We start from the raw sequence: 27,389 nt of genomic DNA on the forward strand, positions 1-27,389 counted from the left end.
GTGTGAGAGGGGGGATCAGTGTGTCTGGACTGACTGGGGGGTTCTAGATGGGGGGGCAGTGAGTTGGTCACAGTGGGCTGGTTGGAGAGGGACGGGAAAACACTGGGCTGGCAGGATGGAAGACACTGGGATGGGGGGCGGTCAGTTATGGTGGGGGACACTGGGCTGGGAAAGGGGTAGACACTGTGAAGGCACACTCACACAGTAGCCCTTCCCCAGTGTCCCTGCATCCTCTGGCACTCTCTATCCCCACCTCGATTACCCTTGCAGTGCCAGCTCTGTCAGGGATCTGTCCTCCAGTGGTGGTTCCGGCTCGCTCCATCACTCCGCCGGTTGATCTGTCACCCGGTGGCGGCATTGGCAGTTCCAACATTTCTCCGCGGACCCGCCACCCCACTCCCATGGACTAGTTCAGCCAGGGAAAGGGTGACACTCCGGAACATGCCCAGCCCGTGAATCAGAATGCAGGAGGCGGAGCTAGGCTGATCAATCATAGCTGCTATGGGAAGCGCTGAAAGTGCAGTGCAGTATATTAAATAAACAAACTCCAAGCTCCAGGTCCCGCATGGAGGGCACGGTCGCACTGCCCTGATGATCTCACTGGGGACTGTGAGCTATTACCTGGCACCGCACTTTGCACAACGCTGCCCTGGGTCCATCACTCTACACTGTCTACAACACCCCCTCACTTCCAGCAGCAGTGGTATCTGCCCACATGATCCTCACCCATTTACGCCAGAGCATTATACTTTTAACAGGCAGCCAATCTCAACGGAGCGCGTCCCCGGGGACCCACCCATTCTTAAAACGTGAGTCCCCAGTACTCATTGTAGGGTAAAATACATGCTATAGCGTGTTTTTGCGATCACTGGAGTGTGTTGGCAGCCAAGGTGTTGACGGCATCTGTCCTGGCTCGCCGCATTCTGTGGTTGAGGTCATGGCAATTGGACCTAGACTCCAAAAAGACCTTGGAGAGGTACTCCCCTTCACAGGGGACATTTAGTTTGGGGATGACCTAAATAAAATTGTGTCTGAATTAGCGGTTGCTAAGACTGCTTTTCTCCCAAATACTAATCCTTCTGCACAGAAGGCAAAAGGTACCACCTCTCGTTCCTTTTGGCCTCAAGGGAAAGCAAAAAATATCGGCAGTGTTCATTCCGGGCGTCCTAAACTGGGAAGCAGACTTCCTCATTTGCCAGGACGTCTCGTGCTCCCAAAACCACTAAGCCCAAGGCAAAACAATCCTGGGCTGCCCGTTAGCCTGCTTCTAAACAGGACAAGCCTGCTGCATGACGGGGCGGGCCTCCCTCTGTGGGACCCCTGGGTGGTAGGCCAACTTGTGCAGTTCGCCCAGATCTGGTTAAAGACCACTTCAGATGCATGGGTGCTGGAAGTTGTCTCTCACGAGTACGCAGTCTCTTTCAAGAGATGTCCCCCTCGCCAGTTTTTCACCACGGCTCTCCCTTCGGATCCGTTAAAGGCGCAAGCTTTGCAAACGGTTGTCAGTCCCAGAGAGGCAGAGGTTATTATTTGACCCTGTTTCTAGTTCTGAAACCCAGTGGGTCTTTCCAGCCTACACTCAACCTCAAAACTGTGAACAACTTTGTGAGAGTGCCCAATTTCCATATGGAAAATGTAGCTCAATTGTACTGGCTATGGAACCCGGAGACTATATGGTATCACTTGATATACAGGATGAGTACCTAAATATACCTATTGCCATGTCGCATCAACAGTTTCTACAGTTTGCTATTGGCAAACCTCCACTATCAATTCCATGCTCTGCCATTTGGACTGGCTACGGCTCCTCGGATCTTCACCAAGTCATGGCTGTGATGACGGCCCGTCTCCGTTGCCAGGGAGTCTGAATCCTGCCATATCTGGATGACTTAACTGATTCTGGCAAATTCCCACAATGTCCTTCTCGGTCATCTGCAACTGACGGTAACCTTCCTGCAAGCCCACGGGTGGCTTATCAATTGGAAGAAGTCCTCGCTGGTCCCAGCACAGAGCATGGTGTACCTAGGGGCACTCTTGGATACACACAGTCAAAGTTCCTTTCTCCAGAAAAAGTCCTGAAGCTTCAGGACAGGATAAGTTACTTCCTTTGTCGCCCCAGAGTTTTGAACTACACTCGGCGATGCAAGTACTTGGCCTGTTGGTGTCGGCCTTTGACATGGTAGAGTATGCTCAATTTCATTCCCGCCCTCTACAGAGGTTAATTCTTTCCGATTGGGACGGCCTACCTCAGGTATCAGATTTCACATGATCACTTTGACTATGGAGGTTCGTCTGTCACTGATCTGGTGGTTACAGAACCAGCAATTAAGCAGAGGCTGTCCCTTCTGGATCTCCGACTGGGTCCTACTGACAGTGGACGCCAGTCTGAGGGGAAGGGGGGCGTTGTTGGAGCAACATTCTTTTCAGGGTCGGTGGACCAAGGAGGAATCACTTCTACCAATAAACATTCTGGAGCTGAGGGCAGTGTTCAATGTGCTATCTCTCACCCTGCCTCTGGTACATAACAGGCCTGTTCAAGTACGGTCAGACAATGCCACCACAGTGGCGTACATAAACCATCAAGGCGGCACTTGAAGCCGCATGGCAATGATGGAAGTGTCAAAAATCCTTTGTTGGGCGGAAAGCCATCTGCCAGCAATAGTGACAGTGTTCATTCCGGGCGTCCTAAACTGGGAAGCGGACTTCCTCATTTGCCAGGACGTGCACACCGGAGAGTGGAGTCTTCATCCAGAAGTTTTTCAACTCCTAGTGGACAGGTGGGGCCTACCAGATGTAGACCTGATGGCATCTCAACACAATTACAAGGTTTCGGTCTTCGGATCTCAGACAAGGGATCCTCAAACAGTGTTCGTGGATGCACTGGCGATTCCATGGAACTTTCGGCTGCCCTACGTGTTCCCTCCAGTGTCACTCCTGCCCAGTATTCTATGGAAGTTCATGTAAGAAGGAGGACGGCTTCTTTTTATCGCTCCAGCGTGGCCCAGGCGGCATTGGTTCTCAGACCTGCAGGGTCTGTCGACGGGGTGTCCACTTTTACTTCCTCAGCGGCCAGACCTCCTCGTACAGGGCCCTTGTGTCTACCCAGACCTGGCCAGACTGGCTTTGACGGCATGGCTCTTGAAGCATCACCCCTGAGGGCCAAATGTTTTTCTGAGGCGGTTATCCAGACTATGTTGAAAGCCCACAATCTGGCTTCTGCCAGGATTTATTACAGAGTTTGGAATCCTTACTTCACCTGGTTTGCTGACAAGAATTATGATGTCTCTAGGTTCAGAACTTCCAGAATTCTGTCTTTTCTAAAACAAGGCCTTGACTTAGGTCTTAGTCTGGCCTCCCTCAAGGTTCACATATCTGCCTTGTCGGTATGGTTTCAGAGAAAAATTGCTTCTATACCTGACGTTCATACTTTCACTCAGGAGCCTCCCTATGTTCCTTTTGTGGCTCCATAGGATCTGACTGTTGTGCTAAAGGCCCTGCATGAGTCTCCATTTGAACCTCTTGAGTTGGTGGACCTTAAATGGCTCACTGCCAAGGTCCTGTTCTTGCTGGCTATTGCCTCTGCAAGACGAGTGTTTCACTATGGGCCTAATTCAGACCTGATCACTCGCTAGCTATTTTTTGCAGCGCTGCAGTCAGATAGTTACCGCCTATAGGGGAGTGTATGTTTGCTTTGCAAGTGTGTGATCGCAGGTGCAGCCGAGCACTACAAAAAAGTGTTGTGCAGTTTCTGAGTTGTTCAGAACTTACTCAGCCGCTACGATCACTTCAGACTGTTTGTGGCCGGAATTGACATCAGACACCCGCCCTGCAAACGCTTGGACACGCCCGTGTTTTTCCTAACACTCCCAGAAAATGGTCAGTTGCCACCCACAAACGCCTTTTTCCTGTCAATCTCCTTGCGATCGGCCGTGCGAATGGATTCTTCGTTAAATCCATCGCTCAGCAACAATCCACTTTGTACCCGTACAAAGCGCCTGCACATTGCGGTGTATACGCATGCGCATTTCGGACCTGGTCGCAGTGAAAAAACCTAGCGTGCGATCAGGTCTGAATTAGGCCCTTAGGCGCTTTGTCCTGTCGTCCACCCTTTCTGATATTTCACCGTGACCGGACAGTTCTACGAACTCGACCGGGTTATTTGCCTAAGGTGGTGTCATCTTTTCACCTTAACCAAGAGGTTGTGGTTCCGGCCTTCATCTCTTCAGACTTGTTTTCCAAGGAGCGTTTTTTGGATGTGGTTAGGGCTCTCCATATATATGTGAAGACTGCCTCTATCAGGAGATCAGATACCCTTTTTGTCTTGTTTGGTTTCCACAAACGTGGCTGGCCTGCGAATAAGCAAACCTTGGCCATATTGATTAGAATGGTGATTGCACAAGCTTATGTGCAGGCTGAACTTTCAGCTCCTGCTGCTATTAAAGCCCATTCCACGTGGTCCTCGGTGAACACGTTTATTAGGTTCTATGCCTTTGATACTTCCGCCTCCCAGGATGCTTCCTTTGGTTGCCGGGTTCTCATACCCGCTAACGCGCTTCCCATCCCTTGAGGAACTGCTTTAGAGCATCCCCGATGTTTCTCTGTGGAAACCAATGTACCCTGCTGCAGAAATAGGAGTGTTTTGGTAGACTTACCATGGTTAACACTCTTTCTGCAAAGTACATTGGGTTCCACAGGGTGCCCACCCTGACGCACCTAGCATTAGCCGCTGGTCCCTTCTCCTGTCCTGAGAATGTGGTTCTATGTGACTAACATCTGCCTTCTCTCTTGCCTGCTCCTGCATTGGACTGGTTAACGAGACTGAGCTCTCAGTGCCTGGAGGCGGGGTTATAGAGGAGGCCCCAATGCATCCTGGACAACCTAAAGCTTTAGCCTGTTGGTGCCTCTGGATCAAGATCCACTCGACACCCCGATGTTTCCATGTGGAACCCGATGTACTTTGCAGAAAGAGTGTTAACCATGGTAAGTCTACCATAACACTCCTTTTTATTAATACTACTTAAGTTTATAGAAATACCTATAAAAGAACGTGGAAATTTTATTTGCAGTTTATATCTATTTTTTATTATTATTGAATGATAACAGTATTTAAAATTGTATATACTTCTGGCCTGGCCAACCTGTGGCTCTCCAGCTGTTGTGAAACTGCAAGTCTCAGCATGCCCTGCCACATTTTTTGCTATTAGGGAATACTAAAACTATGGGGTATATTTACTAAGCTCCCGATTTTGACCGAGATGGTGTTTTTTCTTCAAAGTGTCATCTCGGGAATTTACTAAACTCAAATCACGGCAGTGATGAGGGCATTCGTATTTTTATTACGGCTGTGAGGTAAAAATACAAATGAATACACCATTGGTCAAACGCGGCTGTTTAGGTATTGAACACGGTCATTTACTAACCATTCGTATTTGTAATCTCTTGCGTGAAAATGCATGTGCGGCCGTGAAAAAATACTAATCGTACAAAAAGCCTAAAAAAAAGTAGACCTGCTTTTGAGAAGCGTGTTTACATGTGTTGTCAATTCTACATTAGTCACACCTGACTTTTTGGACCTTTAAAAGGGGCCCCAACACTTTTTTCACCACTCTCAATCTGAAATGGCTGCTACTGTGTGTAGTACTGCTGTCTTGTTTGCTGGGGGATACCTGACACTGCTCCATGAGGCTACAATAAACCCAGGCCAGGAAAATCAACATGGTCAGCAGGTTGTACATGTTCTGCGTAGGCTGGCCATGGCTTGTTTTTTTAGTGGGCGTTTAAACAATAACAAATTTGCTGATGGCCATGTTATACAGATGCTCCGACTAAATGTAAATAAAATTTTCCCTCTGTATGACCTTGTCAAACTGAACCTAGACCCTGAGACAGCACGCTCTCGCTCTGTCTCAGGCCTGCACAAACTCTTGCCTGTGTTGCACTTTATGGCTACTGGCAGCTTCCAGCCTGTGACTGGCGATGTAATTAGTATCTCACAGGCCGCCTTTTATAAATATTTAATTCAGGTGAGTTAATACATACATACACGTCTATGTCTAAAAGCCCATACACACTTGACGATAAAATGAACGACGTCGTTCATTTCAGCCCTCGTCAACGACGTCGCTCATTATATCGTCAAGTGTGTATGCATCCGACGACCACCGATGCGCGGCCCCGCGGGACGTTAACGACCCTCGCTTATCTGTGGAGCATGTATGCTCAATTTCCACTATGGTCGTTACCGACCAGAGACGTCGTTGAATGTGTATGGTGTGAAAGACCAACGACCAAGCCACTGTTCACTAGCCCTGTTCCCAGCTCATTATTTTAATAAACTGTTCAGCTTGGATGCTTCAACGATGAATGGTCTATGGTCTTTCGTCTTTCGTCGTTGGTAGTGTGTATGCTCATGTCGTTTGCTCAGCTGTTCAAGGGAAGTTCAAGGGAAGTCGTTAACGACGTGTGCATCGTCAAGTGTGTATGGGCCTTTAAGGCCCATACACACTTGACGATAAAATGAACGACGTCGTTCATTTCAGCCCTCATCAACGACGTCGCTCATTATATCGTCAAGTGTGTATGCATCCGACGACCACCGATGCGCGGCCCCGCGGGACGTTAACGACCCTCGCTTATCTGTGGAGCATGTATGCTCAATTTCCACTATGGTCGTTACCGACCAGAGACGTCGTTGAATGTGTATGGTGTGAAAGACCAACGACCAAGCCACTGTTCACCAGCCCTGTTCCCAGCTCATTATTTTAATAAACTGTTCAGCTTGGATGCTTGAACGATGAATGGTCTATGGTCTTTGGTCTTTCGTCTTTGGTCTTTAGTCTTTCGTCTTTGGTCGTTGGTAGTGTGTATGCTCATGTCGTTTGCTCAGCTGTTCAAGGGAAGTTCAAGGGAAGTCGTTAACGACGTGTGCATCGTCAAGTGTGTATGGGCCTTAAGTGGTGCTTCTGTAATGTAATAGAACACAGTATTGTATTGATTACAGGTCATGACACTCACCTTTTGGAATGTCCACTCAGGTTTTGGATGTCTTGGATGGCTACATAGATGCCTCTCTCTGCTTCCCTACCCAGGAGTCGCAGTGGCATACAGTCAGGGTAGCTTTATCTGATCTTGCGGCCATGGCCAATGTGCTGGGTGCCATAGATTAGAAACACATTGAGCTGAGGACACCTAGGGGCAGGCAATATATTTCTACCAATACACATCTGGCCCAAGACACTAATGTCCATGTGGTTTGTGGAGCTAATTAAACAATACACATATTCCGTTTTAACAATTTATTCATTTTAACACACGAATTTTTGTGAAAAAACAAAAACATTTTTTTTTTAATGGTCAACATATGAGCACGCATTATTATTTGTGTTTTTTTTGTGTGCTGGGTGCCGAGGATTATGTTGGCTCGTTGGTGCGGGTTCGACTTGAGCGTCGAACTGGGGATTGAACTGGGGTGTGGCTTGGTGTAGTTGTCCCCGAGCTAGATGTGACATGGTGTGATGCCAACACACTAAGGCTTTGACTCAGATTGTTCAAGCTTGCTGTGAGCTGCGTATTAGCGGCAGTGTTGGTTGCTATTATTCATGATAGGTTGTCGTTGATCATTTGGTTGTGTTGTATGATCGTGGATTAGTGTTTGTTGCTGCCGCTGCTGTTCATCCAAGATGCGTTGGAGGTTTGATTGCATTTGGCTGTTGTCTGTCCTCATCTGCTCCATGGAGTTTGCTATTCTGCCCACCTGCACTATAAGTCTGCCTGAGTTGCGACTCAGTCTAGGCAGATGATGGGGCAGACTTGACAGGTATTGGCTGTGGGTGTTGAGGCTTGCACAGTATTGCGCCTGTTGTGTCGACCAACGGCTCCAAAACTCAGGGCCCATTTGTGTGTCGACTTGTGTTGTGCTCAATTGGGGGCCGGGGGATGTTTGGGGTGGTTGGCTGGGTAGGATCGATGGGCTGCAGGTGGAGTGTGAAGGTCTCCTGGTCACGTTCCTGCTTGGCATCCTCGGTGATGATGGCTGGGTCTGTATGGGGTTGAAGACAGCCACTATTTAGTAAATATGTAGCATTGGTCTTACTATAGCTTTACGTTGACATGCATTACTTCTTAATATTAATGTTGTAATTGCTAAATAGATTGTGGCCTAAACTTAACTATGTTGTTCACCTTTTTAAAAAAAATATGTGGCTTCTAACGTTCAATACTCAGTTGTTAAAAGTTTGTGGGAATAGTTGGATTCAGAGCCATAATTACTGTTTAAACACGAAGAACTCTAACAAATACAAAGTACTACATGTACATATTGGGTATGAAGCTTCCTTTGGAACAACACACACAATACAATAAATGTGTTGACCAATACACTCATACATTGTTCAAGGCAGTCAGTGGTCTGCCCAAAACGTTAACAAATATAGTGGTCTAAAATGTACACATTAACAATGGGTGAAAAAGTATTAAGGTGCCCTTTGTTTAGAACTGGTGTTGTTGGCCATGCAAAACAATTGGATGAGACTTAACATTTATGTTGGTTTTTTTGCAAAAATTTATGTTACAAAAATGTGTTGATATGGCCAACATCACATCTGACAATTAACCATCTAAAAATACCTTAACACCATCTGCTTGTTGTTGTTGATTATTGTAAGGATGACTGGTCATTTGTGTCATTTTTTTTCTCTGTACTAACAGTGGTGCAGATGTATAAACCTGGAGAAGGCATAAGGAAGTGAAAAACCAGTGATATGTGCAAGGTGATAAAGGCACAAGGCAAACAGCTCCAATATGTACATTAACAGTTGTGTTTATTTTGTACTGCTGCCTTTATCACCTTGCACATATCAGTGTTTTTTCACTTCCTTATGCCTTCTCCAGGTTAATAAATCTACACCACTGTTTTTTTACTTATTTACACGTAATTGTTATGTTTACTCACCAGACAACAGAGGGATTGTGGATCCTCACTTTGTGGGCTGGCCAAAAGAGCTAGTGGTGGCAGGGCCGACACTGCGGAGATGCGCCGTTGGGGTGGTGATGCTGGTGCTGGAGCTTCAGCCTCAAGACGGCGTCTCTTGGGTGGCCTCGTAGCCACAGTAACCGAGCCCTGTGATGGGCGCCTTAGTGGAGGGGGATTTGCCGAAGAAGAACCTATGTGATAAGATAATCATTAACATTTTGTGTTTTTATGTGTTTGCAGAATATGTGTTTACAGTTAAATCTTACCTGCATTGCCACCATCTGCATCTCTTGGCAGTGTTGGATGTGGCCTGGCTGTGCTGCTTCTCTTTCGTACTGTAGAAATATGAAGAATGTCCTTATGAACATACTATTTTGTTGATATGTTTATGCAAATTCCTTATTGTGATGTAAACATATGTGATACCTGATGAGAAGTAAACTAAACGATGCTTATGCTTTTCTGCCTGACTTCATTGGGTGTGTATACTTTAAATTAGAAAAAAAATCGCAAAATAATCCATACACAAAGGCGCATAATGCAAACAATTATACTACTTAAAACCAAAACGTCGTAGCTTGACACAACCACAATATTGCACACTAATGTCCCAATTTTTGATGCTAAGAATAAAACACTAGCCACAAATATCTGCTAAAACTTGGAAGCATCACAACCAAATATGCATGAAAAAACACATCAAGCACACAAAGGACAACCCAGAACAACACAAGATAAACATAGATGCTATGAAATGTATAACAAAAAAAACCTTTGAAAAAAACATTCATCACACTTCTTTAAAATACACCTACAAACATTTACTTTTGACATAAAACACCAGAAAAAGGCCAAGGCAACCAGAAAAAAAATATATACAAAGGATAAAAATATACATAATTGAGAATAACACTACATCAGGCCTGGCCAACCTGTGGCTCTCCAGATGTAGTGAAACTACACATCCCAGCATGCCCTGCCACAGTTTTAGCATTCCCTAATAGCAAAACTGTGGCAAGGCATGATGGGACTTGTAGTTTTACAACAGCTGGAGAGCCACAGGTTGGCCAGGCCTGCACTACATCACCAACACATTAGAAGAATGAACAAACTGATAACCACAATTAGATAGAAGACATTTCAGACAACTAAGGACAAAACACAGATGTTTAAATAAATAAAAAAACTCACCATCCTGCCTTGGCCGAACCGAATCCCGGACATAAGTGGCACCAACCACTTCTGGCGGAATGAGTGCACGCACAGGCTCCTCCCAATCACGGTAAGATGCACGGAAGGGGTGTCCACCCCTGGTTTGGCGGGCTGATTTAGCCTCCTTGGCCATCTTCGCCTTGACACGGCGCTTTATGTCGTAGAAATCTTACGACACGTGTCCTCGGTCCGCCTCACCACTCCCTCACTATTAACAGCCGCAACGACCTTCCCCCACAGAACACTCTTCCTGCTGACGACACCTTTGCAGCATCATGGCCAAACAACTGCCGATGATGCATCATCAGCTCCCGCACCAAAGCCATATTTTCAGCGTAGCTGAATTTTACATTGCGGCCAGTCTTTGTAGTGGTGCGTGGTGCGTGGCTGCGGAGCCACAACACCATCGCTATCACTGGAGGCCACAGCAACAACCTCCCCCTCCTCCTCACTAACCTCCTCCACCTCACTAACCTCCTCCACCTCACTCACCTCCTCCACCTCACTCACCTCCTCCCTCTCACTCACCTCCTCCCTCTCACTCACCTCCTCCACCTCACTCACCTCCTCCCTCTCACTCACCTCCTCCACCTCACTCACCTCCTCCCTCTCACTCACCTCCTCCCTCTCACTCACCTCCTCCACCACACTCACCTCTGACTGGGACATAATCAGGACAAACAACAAATAACACTGAGAAAAAAAACCAGTAAACACACTCCTCCACTACCACTACACACCACACACCAAACGCACACACACTCACTCACTCACTCACTCACTCACTCACTCACTCACTCACAAACAATGACAATAGACGTGAAATAAAAAACAATGACAAAAAACTAGACAGACTTTTAAATAACTACACAACAAGTATGACAAGACTACTTACACACACAGTACAGCACTCAACAATCACAAAGAACCTCCTCAAAACCGCCAAAAACTCCAAACAACTCACCAACTCCTAATACACCTTCCTCTCACCTCTCCACTAGCTAAACCCACGAGGTTCGGACGGTTTGGGGCGTTTTTATAGTAATGTGCACAGACACTCCTCCATCACGAATTAAACCAATCACGGATGAGTGACAAAAACGAAACTTAGAAAAAAACGCGTCCGTGAATGGACAAACACTGCCGTAACCAAAATGTGACGCAGTCGTAAAAAAAACCTCATAACACGGCCGCAAAACCACTAAATCGGCCGTATTCTACCTTACAAAACCACGAATGGCATCGACATCGGAAAACACGAAAAATACACATACGACAGCTTAGTAAATGAGGCGTAAAATTTTCAAAAAGTTGCAAATACACACATTCGATGTCATTCGTGATGAATCTCCCTCCAAATCGGTACTAATACGAATTTTAGTAAATATACCCCAATGACAGGCTATGCTGAGATGTGTAGTTTTGCAACAGCTTGAGAGCCACAGGTTGGCCAGGCCTGATACTTGTTATTGTAATTCCACATTCACAGTAGATAAGATATGGGTAGAAGTAAAAAAAAAAACATGTAACCAATCAGATCCTAGAGAAGTTCAGGGGATAAGTGCGCTGATCTTGTGCAAGGCAATGTCTGTAACACCTTGTTTTCAGTCTGGGTTTCCTTTAATATTTGCTTACATGTATCTCTTATTTGAAAGTTCTTAACATTCTGTATCATTCTCTATTCAAAAGAAGTCTAATACATTGTTCACTTTTTTTTTTAGGAACTGCGATACAGTCAGCCTTTCAGTATGCCACTATTTCAGGATTTGCAAAGTTCCAGAATAATATGATTACTCCAAGCTTGAGGAAGGAATGTTTACGAACAATTACCTCTAGGACTTCTAAATCAGATATTTCTAGTCCACTAGAGCTACTTGGTAGAGAATATCCTAGAGACAATTACACCAATGTGTCAAGTAAAATCCTTTCTTTGGTTGGGAAGAACTTGCATAACCAGAAGTACCATCCATTGTGGCTGATAAAAGAGAGAATCAAGGAACACGTTTACAAGGAGTACATAGGACGCTTTGGAAATCCTCTATTTTCTGTGTATGATAACTTGTGCCCCATTGTCACAACAGAGCAGAATTTTGACAGATTACTAATACCTTTGGACCATCCTAGTAGAAAAAAAGGAGACAATTACTATTTAAATCATACTCACATGCTCCGTGCTCATACCTCAGCCCATCAGTGGGATTTGATGCACTCTGGACTGGACGCATTTCTGGTAGTGGGGGATGTTTATCGACGTGACGAGATTGACAGCAGCCATTACCCAGTGTTTCATCAGATGGAGTGTGTCCGCCTGTTCTCAAGCCATGAGGTAAATGTACAGAACTGATACAGAAAGTTATAGTTAGTATTGTTAAGTAACAGATCATTACATAGATATAATTACTGGCTATGCCATTGAACATTTCTAGGGCACAATATACAGTAGATGTAGTAACTTGGGCAAATACTTTTAAAGCAGTAAGTGGCATTTATACAGTAAAAAACAAATATTTGTTACAAATCATAATTACGATAAATCTTTATTTCAGTCATAATTTTTATGGTAAGGTATTTAAAGGTTTAGAAAATAAAAGTTTAGAAAGTGTATTTCTCTAACGTCCTAGTGGATGCTGGGGACTCCGTAAGGACCATGGGGAATAGCGGGCTCCGCAGGAGACTGGGCACTCTAAAGAAAGATTTAGTACTATCTGGTGTGCACTGGCTCCTCCCTCTATGCCCCTCCTCCAGACCTCAGTTAGAATCTGTGCCCGGCCAGAGCTGGGTGCTCCTAGTGGGCTCTCCTGAGCTTGCTAGAAAAGAAAGTATTTTGTTAGGTTTTTTATTTTCAGAGAGCTTCTGCTGGCAACAGACTCTCTGCTACGAGGGACTGAGGGGAGAGAAGCAAACCTACTCACGGCAGCTAGGTAGCGCTTCTTAGGCTACTGGACACCATTAGCTCCAGAGGGATCGAACACAGGTACCTAACCTTGATCGTCCGTTCCCGGAGCCGCACCGCCATCCCCCTCGCAGAGCCAGAAGAACAGAAGCAGCAGAAGCATGAAGACATCGAAATCGGCGGCTGAAGACAACTGTCTTCACTTAAGGTAGCGCACAGCACTGCAGCTGTGCGCCATTGCTCCCACAGCACACCACACACTCCGGTCACTGTAGGGTGCAGGGCGCAGGGGGGGGCGTCCTGGGCAGCAATTAAGATACCTTTTGGCAAAATTATACATATATACAGTCAGGCACTGTATATATGTACGAGCCCCCACCATTATTTTTACACAGAAATGGGACAGAAGCCCGCCGCTGAGGGGGCGGCGCCTTCTTCCTCAGCACTCACCAGCGCCATTTTCTCTCCACAGATCCGCTGAGAGAAGCTCCCCAGGCTCTCCCCTGCAATAGAAGAGGGTAAAAAGAGAGGGGGGGGGCATATAAATTTGGTGCAAAAACAATATATACAGCAGCTACTGGGTTGACACTAAGTTACTGTGTGATTCCTGGGTCATATAGCGCTGTGGTGTGTGCTGGCATACTCTCTCTCTGTCTCTCCAAAGGGCCTTGTGGGGGAACTGTCTTCAAATAGAGCATCCCCTGTGTGTGTGGTGTGTCGGTGTGTGTGTGTCGACATGTCTGAGGTAAAAGGCTCCCCTAAGGAGGAGATAGGGCAAATATGTGTGTGAGAGGGTGTCTCCGTCGACAACGCCGACACCTGTTTGGATATGTGTAAGTGCTGAGGTGAATTTATTGCACAAAAGATTAGAGAACAGACAGGAAATCTACCCATGTCTGTCCCTATGTCACAGAGACCTTCAGAGTCTCACAATGCTCATTATCCAAAATAATAAACACTGATATCGACACGGAGTTTGGCTCCAGTGTCGACTACGATAATGCAAAGTTACAGTCAAAATGACCGAAAGGTATTCAATATATGATTATTGTTATAAAATAGGATTTGCATATCACTGATGACTCATTTGTCCCTGACACAAGGGTACACATGTTGAGGGGAAGAAAGCTGAGGTAAATTTCCCTCCTCTCATGAGGAAAAAGAGCTGGAAACTCCAGACAAGAGACTGCAGCTTCCCACAAAAAATTCTCAAGCAGTATCCTTTCCCCACTAGGGCCATGATGTGATGGGAATCTTCCCCTAGGGTGTCCCGTTTGCCCAGAAGGTAGCACTAGCTATTCTCAGGGATCCTGCAGATAGCGTGCACATTCTAGTATACTACTCAGACCGGCGATTGTGTCGGCATGGGTTTATAGCGCTGTGGCAGCGTGGACAGGTACCTTATCAGCAGAGATTGAGACCCTAGTATGCATATAGATATATATTTATATATATATATCTGTATATATAGAAATATATATATATTAAAGATGCTGTCTTAAGTGATAGGTATATATATATATATATATATATATATATATATTAAACATGCCCAAAGAGACATGAGTATACTGGGTCCTAGAGTCAAAGCTATGTCGATTTCTGCTTGACGTGTCCTTTAGAATATGCAATGGACAGATGATGCCGACTTAAGAGGCATTTGGAAGGCTGAGGATTGTGTGGAGAAGGGTTCTCGGACCTGGTCTCCACAGCTATAGCTGGTAATTCTGATATTTTGCCTTATATTCCTGCACAGCCTACGAAAGCACGACATTATCAAATGCAGCCTTTCGAATAAAGAAACAAGAAAGTCCGAGATGCGTCCTTTCTTGCCAGAGGCGGGGGCAGAGGAAAGAAGCTGCACAACACAGCTAGTTCCCAGGTACAGAAGTCCTCCCCGGCCTCTACAAAAATCCACCGCATGTCGCTGGGGCTCCACAGGCGGAGCTAGGCCCGGTGGGGGCACGCCTTCGTAAGTTCAGCCACAAGTGGGTTCACTCCCTGTTAGATCCCTGGGCAATAGATATTGTGTCTCAGGGATACAAGCTGGACTTTGAGAAGATGCCCCCTCACCGACGGCCCTGCCGGCTTCCCCCCACGAGAGGGAAACAGTGTTAACTGCAATTCATAAATTGTATCTTCAACAGGTGGTGGTCAAGGTTCCCCTCCTTCAACAAGGAGGGGGTTATTATTCGACCATGTTGTAGTCCCGAAACCAGACGGTTCGGTCGGACCCATATTGAATTTAAAATCCCTGGACATATACCTGAAAGGGTTCAAGTTCAAGCTGGAATCGCTAAGAGCGATGATTGCAAGCCTGAAAGGGGGAGATTTTATGGTGACTCGGGACATAAAGGATGCATTCCTTCATGTCCCCATTTATCCACCTCATCAGGCGTACCTCAGAATTGCGGTACGGGATGGTCATTACCAATTTCAAACGTTGCCGTTTGTTCTCTCCACGGCCTTGAGAATATTCACCAAGGTAATGGCGGAAATGATGGTGCTCCTGCGGAAGCAAGGTGTCACTATTATCACGTACTTGGACGATCTCCTCATAAAGGCGAGATCAAGAGAGCAGTTGCTGAACAGCGTATCACTTTCTCTGGAAGTGAAACGGCAACACGGCTGGATTCTATATATTCCAAAGTCGCAGTTGGTTCTTACAGCTCATCTGCCTCTCCTAGGCATGATCCTAGACACAGACCTGAAAAATGTTTATCTCCCGATAGAGAGAGCTCAGGAGCTCGCGACACTGGTCAGGAATCTATTAAAACTAAAACAGATGTCAGTGCATCACTGCACTCGAGTCCTGGGAAGGAGGGTGGCATCATACGAGGCCATTCCCTTCGGCAGGTTCCATACCTTCCAATGGGACTTACTGTACAAGTGGTCCGGATCACATCTTCGGATGCATCGGTTAATCACCCTATCCCCCAGAGCAAGGGTGTCTCTCCTGTGGTGACTGCAGAGTGCTCACCTTCTCGAAGGTTGCAGTTTCGGCATTCAGGACTGGGTCCTGGTGACCACAGATGCAAGCCTCCGAGGGTGGGGGGCAGTCACACAGGGAAGAAATTTCCAAGGGCTGTGGTCAAGGCAGGAGACTTGCCTTCACATCAATATCCTGGAACTAAGGGCCATTTACAACGCCCTAAGTCAAGCGGAGACCCTGCTTCGCGACCAACCGGTTCTGATCCAGTCAGACAATATCACCGCAGTGGCTCATGTAAACCGCCAAGGCGGCACAAAGAGCAGGGTGGCGATGGTAGAAGCCACCAGAATTCTTCGCTGGGCGGAGAATCACGTAAGCACACTGTCAGCAGTGTTCATTCCGGGAGTAAACAACTGGGAAGCAGACTTCCTCAGCAGGCACGACCTCCACCCGGGAGAGTGGGGACTTCACCAAGAAGTCTTCACGCAGATTGCAAATCGACGGGAACTGCCACAGGTGGACATGATGACGTCCCGCCTCGACAAAAAGCTTAAATGGTATTGTGCCAGGTCAAGGGACCCTCAGGCGATAGCTGTGGACGCACTAGTAACACCGTGGGTGTTCCAGTCGGTCTATGTGTTTCCTCCTTTTCCTTTCATACCAAAGGTGCTGAGAATTGTAAGAAAAAGAGGAGTGAGAACAATACTCATTGTTCCGGATTGGCCATGAAGGACTTGGTACCCGGAATTGCAAGAAATGCTCACAGAGGACCCATGGCCTCTGCCTCTCAGACAGGACCTGTTGCAACAAGGGCCCTGTCTATTCCAAGACTTACCGCGGCTGCGTTTGACGGCATGGCGGTTGAACACCGGATCCTAGCGGAAAAAGGCATTCCGGATGCAGTTATTCCTACGCTGATGAAGGCTAGGAAGGACGTGACAGCAAAGCATTATCACCGTATATGGCGAAAATATGTGCTTGGTGTGAGGCCAGGAAGGCCCTACAGAAGAATTCCAGCTGGGTCGATTCCTGCACTTCTTACAGTCAGGAGTGACTATGGGCCTAAAATTAGGGTCCATACAGGTCCAGATTTCGGCCCTATCCATTTTCTTTCAAAGAGAACTGGCTTCACTGCCTGAGGTTCAGACGTTTGTTAAGGGAGTGCTGCATATTCAGCGCCCTTTTGTGCCACCAGTGGCACTTTGGGATCTTAACGTGGTGTTGGGTTTCCTGAAATCCCACTGGTTTGAGCCATTTAAGACTGTGGAGCTAAAGTATCTCACGTGGAAAGTGGTCATGCTGTTGGCCTTAGCTCCGGCTAGGTGTGTGTCAGAATTGGCGGCTTTGTCATGTAAAAGCCCCTATCTGGTTTTCCAGATGGACAGGGCAGAATTGCGGACTCGTCCGCAATTTCTGCAAAAGGTGGTGTCATCTTTTCATTTGAACTAACCTATTGTGGTGCCTGCGGCTAATTGTGACTTGGAAGATTCCAAGTTGCTTGACGTAGTCCGGGCTTTAAAGATTTTTGTATCCAGAACGGCTGGAGTCAGGAAAACTGACTCGCTGTTTATCCTGTGTGCATCCAACAAAGTGGGTGCTCCTGCTTCAAAGCAAGCTATTGCTCGCTGGATCTGTAACACGATTCAGCAGGCTCATTCTGCGGCTGGATTGCCGCATCCAAAATCAGTGAAAGCCCATTCCACAAGGAAGGTGGGCTCTTCTTGGGCGGCTGCCCGAGAGGTCTCGGCATTACAGCTTTGCCGAGCTGCTACTTGGTCGGGTTCAAACACATTTGCAAAATTCTACATGTTTGATACCCTGGCTGAGGAGGACCTTGTGTTTGCCCATTCGGTGCTGCAGAGTCATCCGCACTCTCCCGCCCGTTTGGGAACTTTGGTATAATCCCCATGGTCCTTACGGAGTCCCCAGCATCCACTAGGACGTTAGAGAAAATAGGATTTTACTTACCGGTAAATCTATTTCTCGTAGTCCGTAGTGGATGCTGGGCGCCCGTCCCAAGTGCGGACTTTTTCTGCAATGCTTGTCTATAGTTATTGCTTAAATAAGGGTTATGTTATAGTTGCATCAGGGTTTATCTGATGCTCTGTTATTGTTCATACTGCTAACTGGGTAAGTTTATCACGAGTTATACGGTGTGATTGGTGTGGCTGGTATGAGTCTTACCCTGGATTCCAAAATCCTTTCCTTGTAATGTCAGCTCTTCCGGGCACAGTTTCCTTAACTGAGGTCTGGAGGAGGGGCATAGAGGGAGGAGCCAGGGCACACCAGATAGTACTAAATCTTTCTTTAGAGTGCCCAGTCTCCTGCGGAGCCCGTCTATTCCCCATGGTCCTTACGGAGTCCCCAGCATCCACTACGGACTACGAGAAATAGATTTACCGGTAAGTAAAATCTTATTTTAACTGTTTGCAAGGCTTTATTGTACCTATTATGTCTTGGCCTGATGGGTACATGCATTGTTTAAATCACAGTACTGGTTTAATCATAGTACTGTATATACTCTTGTGTGACCCTAGAGAATATATATGGATGGTCTGGAGCAGGCCCAGCTCTTAACCGCTCAGCAAAGGGATGCCGTTCAGGGAGGCGCCAGGAAGGAGAGGCGCTCTCCCCGATCTGCATCCCTGAGCTGAGCTGCTGTCCTCCCTGCTGCTGCCGGCTGCTGCTACGTCTGTCACACTCTAGGACAGGCAGCTGCGCCTGCAGCACGAAGCCTCCTCTCTCCCTACACTCCCCTGTCACAGACTTACAGCGCGGACCTAAAAGGAGGCGGAGCTACACTGAATAAGGGGTGGAGCTACACTGGATCTGGCTTCAGCCTGCTACAAAAGACAGAGGATGAGCTGCCAGACTTCCTTTTGTAAGGGGCTGAAGAGTGAGTGAATAAAAGTGTGTGGGTGTATATGTATACAGTATCTGTCTATGTGTGTGACTATGTAATGTATGTACAGTACAGTATGTGTGTGTGTGTGTGTGTGTGTGTGTGTGTGTGTATGTATATGTGTATGTGGTGTGTGTGTATGTATATGTGTGACTGTGCGTCATTACGTGTGTAAGCCTCACTGGTATAAGGGGCGTTATGTGTGTAAGCGTCACTGGTATAGTGGGTGTTACGTGTGTAAGCGTCACTGGTACAGGGGGGGTTATGTGTGTAAGCGTCACTGGTACAGGGCGTTTTGTGTAAGTGTCACTGCTACAGGCGGCATTCCATGTGTATGCGTCACTGCTATTTGGGGCGTTACGTGTGTAAGCGCCACTGCTACAGGGGGCATTACATGTGTAAGCGTCACTGGTACAGGGGGGTTTATGTGTGTAAGCGTCACTGGTACAGTGGGCGTTTTGTATAAGCTTCACTACTACAGGCGGCGTTCCGTGTATAAGCGTCACTGCTACAGGGGGAGTTCTGTAAGCGTCACTGGTACAGGGGACATTACGCGTGTCAGCGTCACTGGTACAGGGGACGTTACGTGTGTAAGCGTCACTGGTACAAGGTGCGTTACATGTATAAGCGTCACTGGTACAGTGAGTGATACTTTTGTAAGTGTCACTACTGCAGGGGGCGTTACATGTGTAAGCGCCACTACTACAGGGGGCGTTGTGTATATATATATATTTTGCAAAAGCCTTTGATACAGTGCCTCATAGGAGACTGATCAACAAATTACAGGATCTTGGTCTAGGTAACATTATTTGTACACGGATAAGTAATTGGCTGGATAACAGAGTGCAACGAGTAGTGGTCAATGGGATGTTCTCCAGTTGGGCACCAGTGGTTGTCAGGCTCCAAAGCCTTACCTCCGGCAGGTGCTCCCGCGGGTTACCATCCCGCTGGTTGGCACGGCTGCGGCGGCAGGGAGCTGCTGGCGGCGGGTCCTTCTGGACGGTTGTGCGGCTGCCATGGGCCGGGGGCCGAGGGTCTGGAGAGCCGGCGCTGTGGCGGGGATCGCTGCGGTAAGGTCCTCTAGTGGTGACACAGTATAGTGTGTCAAAGACAGAAGCTGGCTAAAGCTGTGTGCTAACAGCTAAGTATGTCTCCTGTGCTGGGGGCAGCCATGTTGGAGACCAGAGTACTACCAATGAAGTTCCCAATCTGTGTCCAGCCAATCCTGCGTGTTCTCCCCTTACAAAAGGGGTCTGGCTCAGAGGGAGAGTGCCAGTGCTTCATGTTACCTCCTTGTGAAAGGTTCTCCAGCTCTGTGTTACCAGGTTACTTCTGGTTCCCTGGTCCTGGTTGCTCTCATCCATCGGTTACCTAAACGCTGCTGCAGTCCTGCTGCCTAAGTCCGTTGCCACTCGTGGAAGCGCTCATGGGGTCCCAGGTCGTAGAGGAGCTCCAGGTACTAACGGTAGTTCCCGCAGACATCTTCATTTCTTCAAAGTCCAAGTTCTTCAGCCTCGTCTTTCAATCGCAACCCACAGTCCTCATTTCGTCAAAGTCCAAGTTCTTCAGCCTCGTCTTTCACTCACAAACCACAGTCCTCATTTCGTCAAAGTCCAAGTTCTTCAGCCTCATCTTTCAATCACAAACCACAGTCCTCATTTCTTCAAAGTCCAAGTTCTTCAGCCTCGTCTTTTAATCATAAAACACAGTCCTCAGTTCTTCTTTACCGGAGTTCTTCAGCTTCACTCTTCAAGTCATTTAATCATAGACTCTAATTCATTCAGTTTCTTCAATTGCTCCAATATTCGTGTACAGCCTGATTATTCATTAAAACTACAGTTATCTTTCTACAAAGTCCTCCTTTTCTTTACGCCCTCCGGCCAACTTTAACACTTAGTTAGGCTTCCACACCATGAGGAGGAATTACATTCAGCCACCTCGTTTACTCTCCTCACATGTAGCTGTCCCTTCAGCCAAAACTCAGTTGAACCCCAACTTTCGCCGAGCGTGACAGTAGTAAGCGGAATACCACAATTGTCAGTTCTTGGCCCTCTGCTCTTCACTATATTTATCAATGATCTAGGAATAGGCCTGGAAAGCATAATATCAATCTTTGCAGATGATACTAAACTGTGTACGGTAATTCAGAAGGCGATATGGAGTCTTTACAGAATGAGTTAGTTAAACTGGAAACCTGGGCGTCTAAGTGGGGAATGAGGTTTAATATAGACAAATGCAAAGTTATGCATTTTGTGAAAAAAACACTCATGCATCCTACACTCTAGATGGGGAAAATATAGGGGTAACTATGGTGGAAAAAGATTTGCGGGTGCTCGTAGATAATAGGATTAATAACAGTACACAAAGTCAAAGTGCAGCAAAGAAGGCAAGTAAAGTGCTTGCGTGCATTAAATGGGGCATAGAGACAAGAGACGAGGATGTAATCCTGCCACTGTACAAATCATAGGTACGTCCGCACCTGGAATATTGTGTTCATTTCTGGGCACCGTTTTATAAAAAAAGATATCGGGGAACCATAAAGAGTTCAAAGAAGAGCTACTAAACTGATAAACTCTGCACTATTGAGAGGTTTCCTCCTATTTACAAACTTTGCTTAAACACATGTGCTGCTTTAAGCCTCTCTGCTAATTGTAATTCCTCCGGTTCAGCTTCAGCCATTCCTGATGCCATGGTATTCCAGTCTGCTGTTCTCTAGACCTGCGAGGAGCTCTGTTCTCCTGTTATACAGTCATAGCCACTTACCTCCTGGTTCCAGTCCAGCTCCACTACCGGTTCCAGTCAGGCTCCCATACCGATCCCAATTCGGCCACTTCCCGGTTCCAGCTCAGCCGTCCTGCTTAAGGGAACTTCCTAACTGTTTCCTCAGTTCTTCACTAGTGTCTAAGCACTACATATACAGACTCAGGGGTAAATTTACTAAAGCTTCTAAAACACAGAATTGGTGATGTTGCTCATATAGAAAAAGGAGATAGTTCTATAGCGGGTGGTATTCAGGTGACCGCCGGTCAGCTGACTGACAGTCACATGACCTCCTCCACCAGCCCGACGGCTCACTATCCCGATGGTCGGCATGCCGACCAACAGGGAATATTTCCACTCGTGGGTGTCCACGACACCCACAGAGTGGGAATAGAACCCGTGGCCTTGCTGCACTCGCCCCTCCCCGCCGGGATCCCGGCGTCGGTATGCTGCCGGGATCCCGGCGTCGGTAAGCTGACCGGCGGTCTCCTGACCGCCGGTCAGCAGTACTACACCCTCTATAGCACCAGGGCTTATTTGTATCAATAATGGGTATACCCCTTTAGTGGAAGTATGTTGCCAATAATATGAATCAAAGGGGGTGCTGCCTGAGACTTATATTCATACTGTAACAACAAAGGAAAGGAAAGTGTTTGAAACTGGCACACAAAAGAAAGAAAATCCTTAACATTTACCTTTATTATTTTATATTAAAATTCTGGAATTACTCCAGAAAAGAAAAACAAAGAATCAACAGCAAAATATTAGTTAGAATATCAAAGTATGTGAGAAGACAAATAGCGCGAAAATAGTGTGAATAAAAGACCTCTGCTGTGTACCCTTTAATGCAGCTGTGGCCAACCAGCGGCTCTCGAGCCGCATGCGGCTTTTTCATCCTCCACATGCGGCTCGATCCGCTCCCGGCCACCGCTGCCCGACACAGCGCACTCACAGCAGGTCTCCAGCGGCGGTGTCTATCTAAAATTCAGCGCCGGCCCGTGAGCCACTCAGAGCTCGCGGACCGGCAGCTAAGGCTCCTGATTGGCTGCTGGACCACGAGCTCTGATTGGCTCACGGCCGGCGCCGAATTGAAGATAGACACCGCCGCCGGAGACTGAGGGGTAGGAGTGGCGCACGCTGCGCTCTCCTTCCCCTCACAGCAGCAGCGCAGTAAGCAGCACTTTTTTTTTTTTTTTGGGGGGGGGGGGGGGGGGTGAGGCACTGTGGGGGCATGTTTATCAGCACTGGGGGCATATCTGGCACTGTGGGAGGCGCTGTGGGGACATGTGTATCAGCACTGGGGGCATATCTGGCACTGTGGGAGGCGCTGTGGGGGCATGTGTATCAGCACTGGGCATATCTGGCACTGTTGTAGGCATTGTGGGGGCATGTGTATTAGCACTTGGGGCATATCTGGCACTGTGGGGGCATGTGTATCTGCACTGGGGGCATATGAGGCACTGTGGGGGCATGTGTATCTGCACTGGGGCATATCTGGCACTGTGTGGGGACATGTGCATCTGGCACTGTGTGAGGCACTGTGGGGGCATGTGTATCTGCACTGGGGGCATATCTGGCACTGTGGGGGCATGTGTATCTGCACTGGGGCATATCTGGCACTGTGTTGGCATATCTGGCACTGTGTGGGCATATCTGGCACTGTGTGGGCATGTGTATCAGCACTGGGGCCATATTTGACACTGTGGGGGCATGTGTATCTGCACTGGGGGCATATCTGGCACTGTGGGGGCATGTGTATCTGCACTGGGGGCATGTGTATCTGCACTGGGGCATATCTGGCACTGTGTGGGCATATCTGGCACTGTCTGGGCATATCTGGCACTGTCTGGGCATATCTGGCACTGTGGGAGGCGCTGTGGGGGCATGTGTATCAGCACTGGGCATATCTGGCACTGTTGTAGGCATTGTGGGGGCATGTGTATTAGCACTTGGGGCATATCTGGCACTGTGGGGGCATGTGTATCTGCACTGGGGGCATATGAGGCACTGTGGGGGCATGTGTATCTGCACTGGGGCATATCTGGCACTGTGTGGGGACATGTGCATCTGGCACTGTGTGAGGCACTGTGGGGGCATGTGTATCTGCACTGGGGGCATATCTGGCACTGTGGGGGCATGTGTATCTGCACTGGGGCATATCTGGCACTGTGTTGGCATATCTGGCACTGTGTGGGCATATCTGGCACTGTGTGGGCATGTGTATCAGCACTGGGGCCATATCTGACACTGTGGGGGCATGTGTATCTGCACTGGGGGCATATCTGGCACTGTGGGGGCATGTGTATCTGCACTGGGGGCATGTGTATCTGCACTGGGGCATATCTGGCACTGTGTGGGCATATCTGGCACTGTCTGGGCATATCTGGCACTGTCTGGGCATATCTGGCACTGTGGGGTCATGTGTATGTGCACTGGGGGCATATCTGGCACTGTGGGAGACACTGTGGGGACGTGTATCTGCACCGGGGGCATATCTGACACTGTGAGCGCATGTGTATCTGCACTGGGGAATATCTGGCACTGTGGGGACATGTGTATCTGGCACTGTGGGGCATATATGTATCTGGCACTGTGGGGACATGTGTATCTGGCACTGTGGGGCATATATGTATCTGACACTGTGGGGCATATGTGTATCTGGCACTGTGGGGGCATACGTGTATTTGGCACTGTGGGGGGCATACATGTTTTTGGCACTGTGGGGGCATACATGTATTTGGCACTGTGGAAGCATACATGTATTTGGCATTGTGGGGCATATATGTACCTTGCACTATGGGGCATATATGTATCTTGCACTGTGGGGACATGTGTATCTGGTACTGGGGGCATATATGTATCTGGCACTGTGGGGGCATGTGTATCTGGCACTGTGGGCATATATGTATCTGGCACTGTGGGGGCATATGTATCTGGCACTGGGGGCATATATTTATCTGGCACTGTGGTGGCACACATTTTTTGGCATTTTTATATGTATGTGGCACTGTACAACATGACTAAACGGGGTTATGACACAAGGTCACACTCCTACAAACGTCATACCGAAAGGTGTGTGCACAAAAATGGGGCGTGGCTTTGTGTCAACTAGGCCACCCCCCCATTTCTCTAACGTCCTAAGTGGATGCTGGGGACTCCGTAAGGACCATGGGAATAGCGGCTCCGCAGGAGACTGGGCACATCTAAAGAAAGCTTTAGGACTATCTGGTGTGCACTGGCTCCTCCCCCTATGACCCTCCTCCAAGCCTCAGTTAGATCTCTGTGCCCGAACGAGAAGGGTGCACACTAGGGGCTCTCCTGAGCTTCTTAGTGAAAGTTTTAGTTTAGGTTTTTTGTTTTCAGTGAGACCTGCTGGCAACAGGCTCACTGCATCGAGGGACTAAGGGGAGAAGAAGCGAACTCACCTGCGTGCAGAGTGGATTGGGCTTCTTAGGCTACTGGACATTAGCTCCAGAGGGACGATCACAGGCCCAGCTTGGATGGGTCCCAGAGCCGCGCCGCCGGCCCCCTTACAGAGCCAGAAGGCAGAAGAGGTGTAGACGACATAACAGATGTGGGACAGCCGTCTTCTCAGCTCGTGCCTGCCCATGCGTCTCAAAAGCCATCAGGGGCTCTAAAACGCCCGCTACCTCAGATGGCAGACACAGACGTCGACACGGATACCGACTCCAGTGTCGACGAGGAGGAGACTACTGTACATTCCAATAGAGCCACCCGTTATATGATTGCGGCAATGAAAAATGTCTTGCACATATCTGATGTTACCCCAGGTACCACAAAAAAGGGTATAATGTTTGGGGAGAAAAAACTACCAGTGGTTTTTCCCCCATCTGATGAATTAAATGAAGTGTGTGAAGAAGCGTGGGCTTCCCCTGATAAGAAACTGGTAATTTCTAAAAAGTTACTAATGGCGTACCCTTTCCCGCCAGAGGACAGGTTACGCTGGGAGACACCCCCTAGGGTGGATAAAGCGCTCACACGACTATCAAAGAAGGTGGCACTGCCGTCTCCGGACACGGCCGCCCTCAAGGAACCTGCTGATAGAAAGCAGGAGGCTATCCTGAAGTCTGTTTTTACACACTCAGGCATTATACTGCGACCAGCTATTGCTTCAGCATGGATGTGCAGTGCTGCAGCTGCGTGGTCAGATTCCCTGTCAAAAAATATTGATACCTTAGACAGGGACACTATATTGCTAACCATAGAGCATATAAAAGACGCGGTTCTGTATATAAGAGATGCACAGAGGGATATTTGCCGGCTGGCATCTAAAATAAATGCACTTTCCATTTCTGCCAGAAGGGGTTTATGGACCCGGCAGTGGACAGGGGATGCAGATTCTAAAAGGCACATGGAAGTTTTGCCTTACAAGGGTGAGGAGTTATTTGGGGATGGTCTCTCGGACCTAGTTTCCACAGCGACAGCTGGAAAATCAGCATTTTTACCCCATATCCCCTCACAGCAAAAGAAAGCACCGTATTATCAGGTACAGTCCTTTCGGCCCCAGAAAGGCAAGCGGGTTAAAGGCGCGTCCTTTCTGCCCAGAGGCAGAGGTAGAGGGAAAAAGCTGCAAATACAGCCAGTTCCCAGGAACAAAACTCCTCCCCCGCTTCCGCTAAATCCACAGCATGACGCTGGGGCTCCACTGGCGGAGCCAGGTGCGGTGGGGGCCCGTCTCAAGTGCTTCAGCGATCAGTGGGCTTGCTCACAGGTGGATCCCTGGATTCTACAAGTAGTGTCTCAGGGATACAAGTTGGAATTCGAGATGTCTCCCCCTCGCCGTTTCCTAAAATCTGCCTTGCCAACATCTCCCTTGGACAGGGAGGCTGTGATAGAGGCAATTCACAAGCTGTATTCGCAGCAGGTGATAGTCAAGGTACCCCTCCTTCAACAAGGAAAGGGTTACTATTCCACAATGTTTGTGGTACCGAAACCGGACGGTTCGGTGAGACCCATTTTAAATTTAAAATCTTTGAACACGTATATAAAACGGTTCAAGTTCAAGATGGAATCGCTCAGGGCGGTTATCTCAAGCCTGGAGGAAGGGGATTACATGGTATCACTGGACATCAAGGATGCTTACCTGCATGTCCCCATTTACCCTCCTCACCAGGAGTACCTCAGATTTGTGGTACAGGACTGTCATTACCAATTCCAGATGCTGCCGTTTGGTCTGTCCACGGCACCGAGGGTGTTTACCAAGGTAATGGCCGAGATGATGATACTCCTGCGAAAAAATGGAGTTATAATTATCCCGTACTTGGACGATCTCCTGATAAAGGCGAGGTCCAAGGAACAGTTGTTGATCGGAGTAGCACTTGCTCGGCAGGTGCTACAACAGCACGACTGGATCCTGAATATTCCAAAGTCGCAGCTGGTTCCTGCAACACGTCTATTGTTCCTGGGGATGGTTCTGGACACAGAACAGAAAAGGGTGTTTCTCCCGGAGGAGAAGGCCAAGGAGTTGTCATCGCTAGTCAGAGACCTCCTAAGACCAAAACAGGTGTCGGTGCACCACTGCACGCGAGTCCTGGGAAAGATGGTAGCTTCTTACGAAGCAATTCTGTTCGGAAGGTTCCATGCACGGATCTTTCAGTGGGATCTGTTGGACAAGTGGTCCGGATCGCATCTTCAGATGCATCAGAGGATAATCCTGTCTGCAAGGACCAGGGTGTCTCTACTGTGGTGGCTGCAGAGT

The 27,389-nt window shown here is 47.9% G+C and overlaps 1 protein-coding gene across 4 annotated transcripts in view; it reads left to right on the top strand.

Annotated features, from left to right (window-relative positions):
• Positions 1–27,389, top strand: part of FARS2 (phenylalanyl-tRNA synthetase 2, mitochondrial) — a 1,040,929-nt gene that overhangs the window by 301,169 nt on the left and 712,371 nt on the right. For all 4 annotated transcript variants that reach the window (XM_063923085.1, XM_063923087.1, XM_063923086.1 and 1 more), the window contains one exon: positions 11,905–12,509. In XM_063923085.1, coding sequence (XP_063779155.1) covers positions 11,905–12,509 — 605 coding nt within the window. The remainder of the gene's footprint in view (positions 1–11,904; positions 12,510–27,389) is intronic.

Source organism: Pseudophryne corroboree, chromosome 5 (assembly GCF_028390025.1).
Source record: "Pseudophryne corroboree isolate aPseCor3 chromosome 5, aPseCor3.hap2, whole genome shotgun sequence".
Lineage (NCBI taxonomy): Eukaryota > Metazoa > Chordata > Amphibia > Anura > Myobatrachidae > Pseudophryne > Pseudophryne corroboree.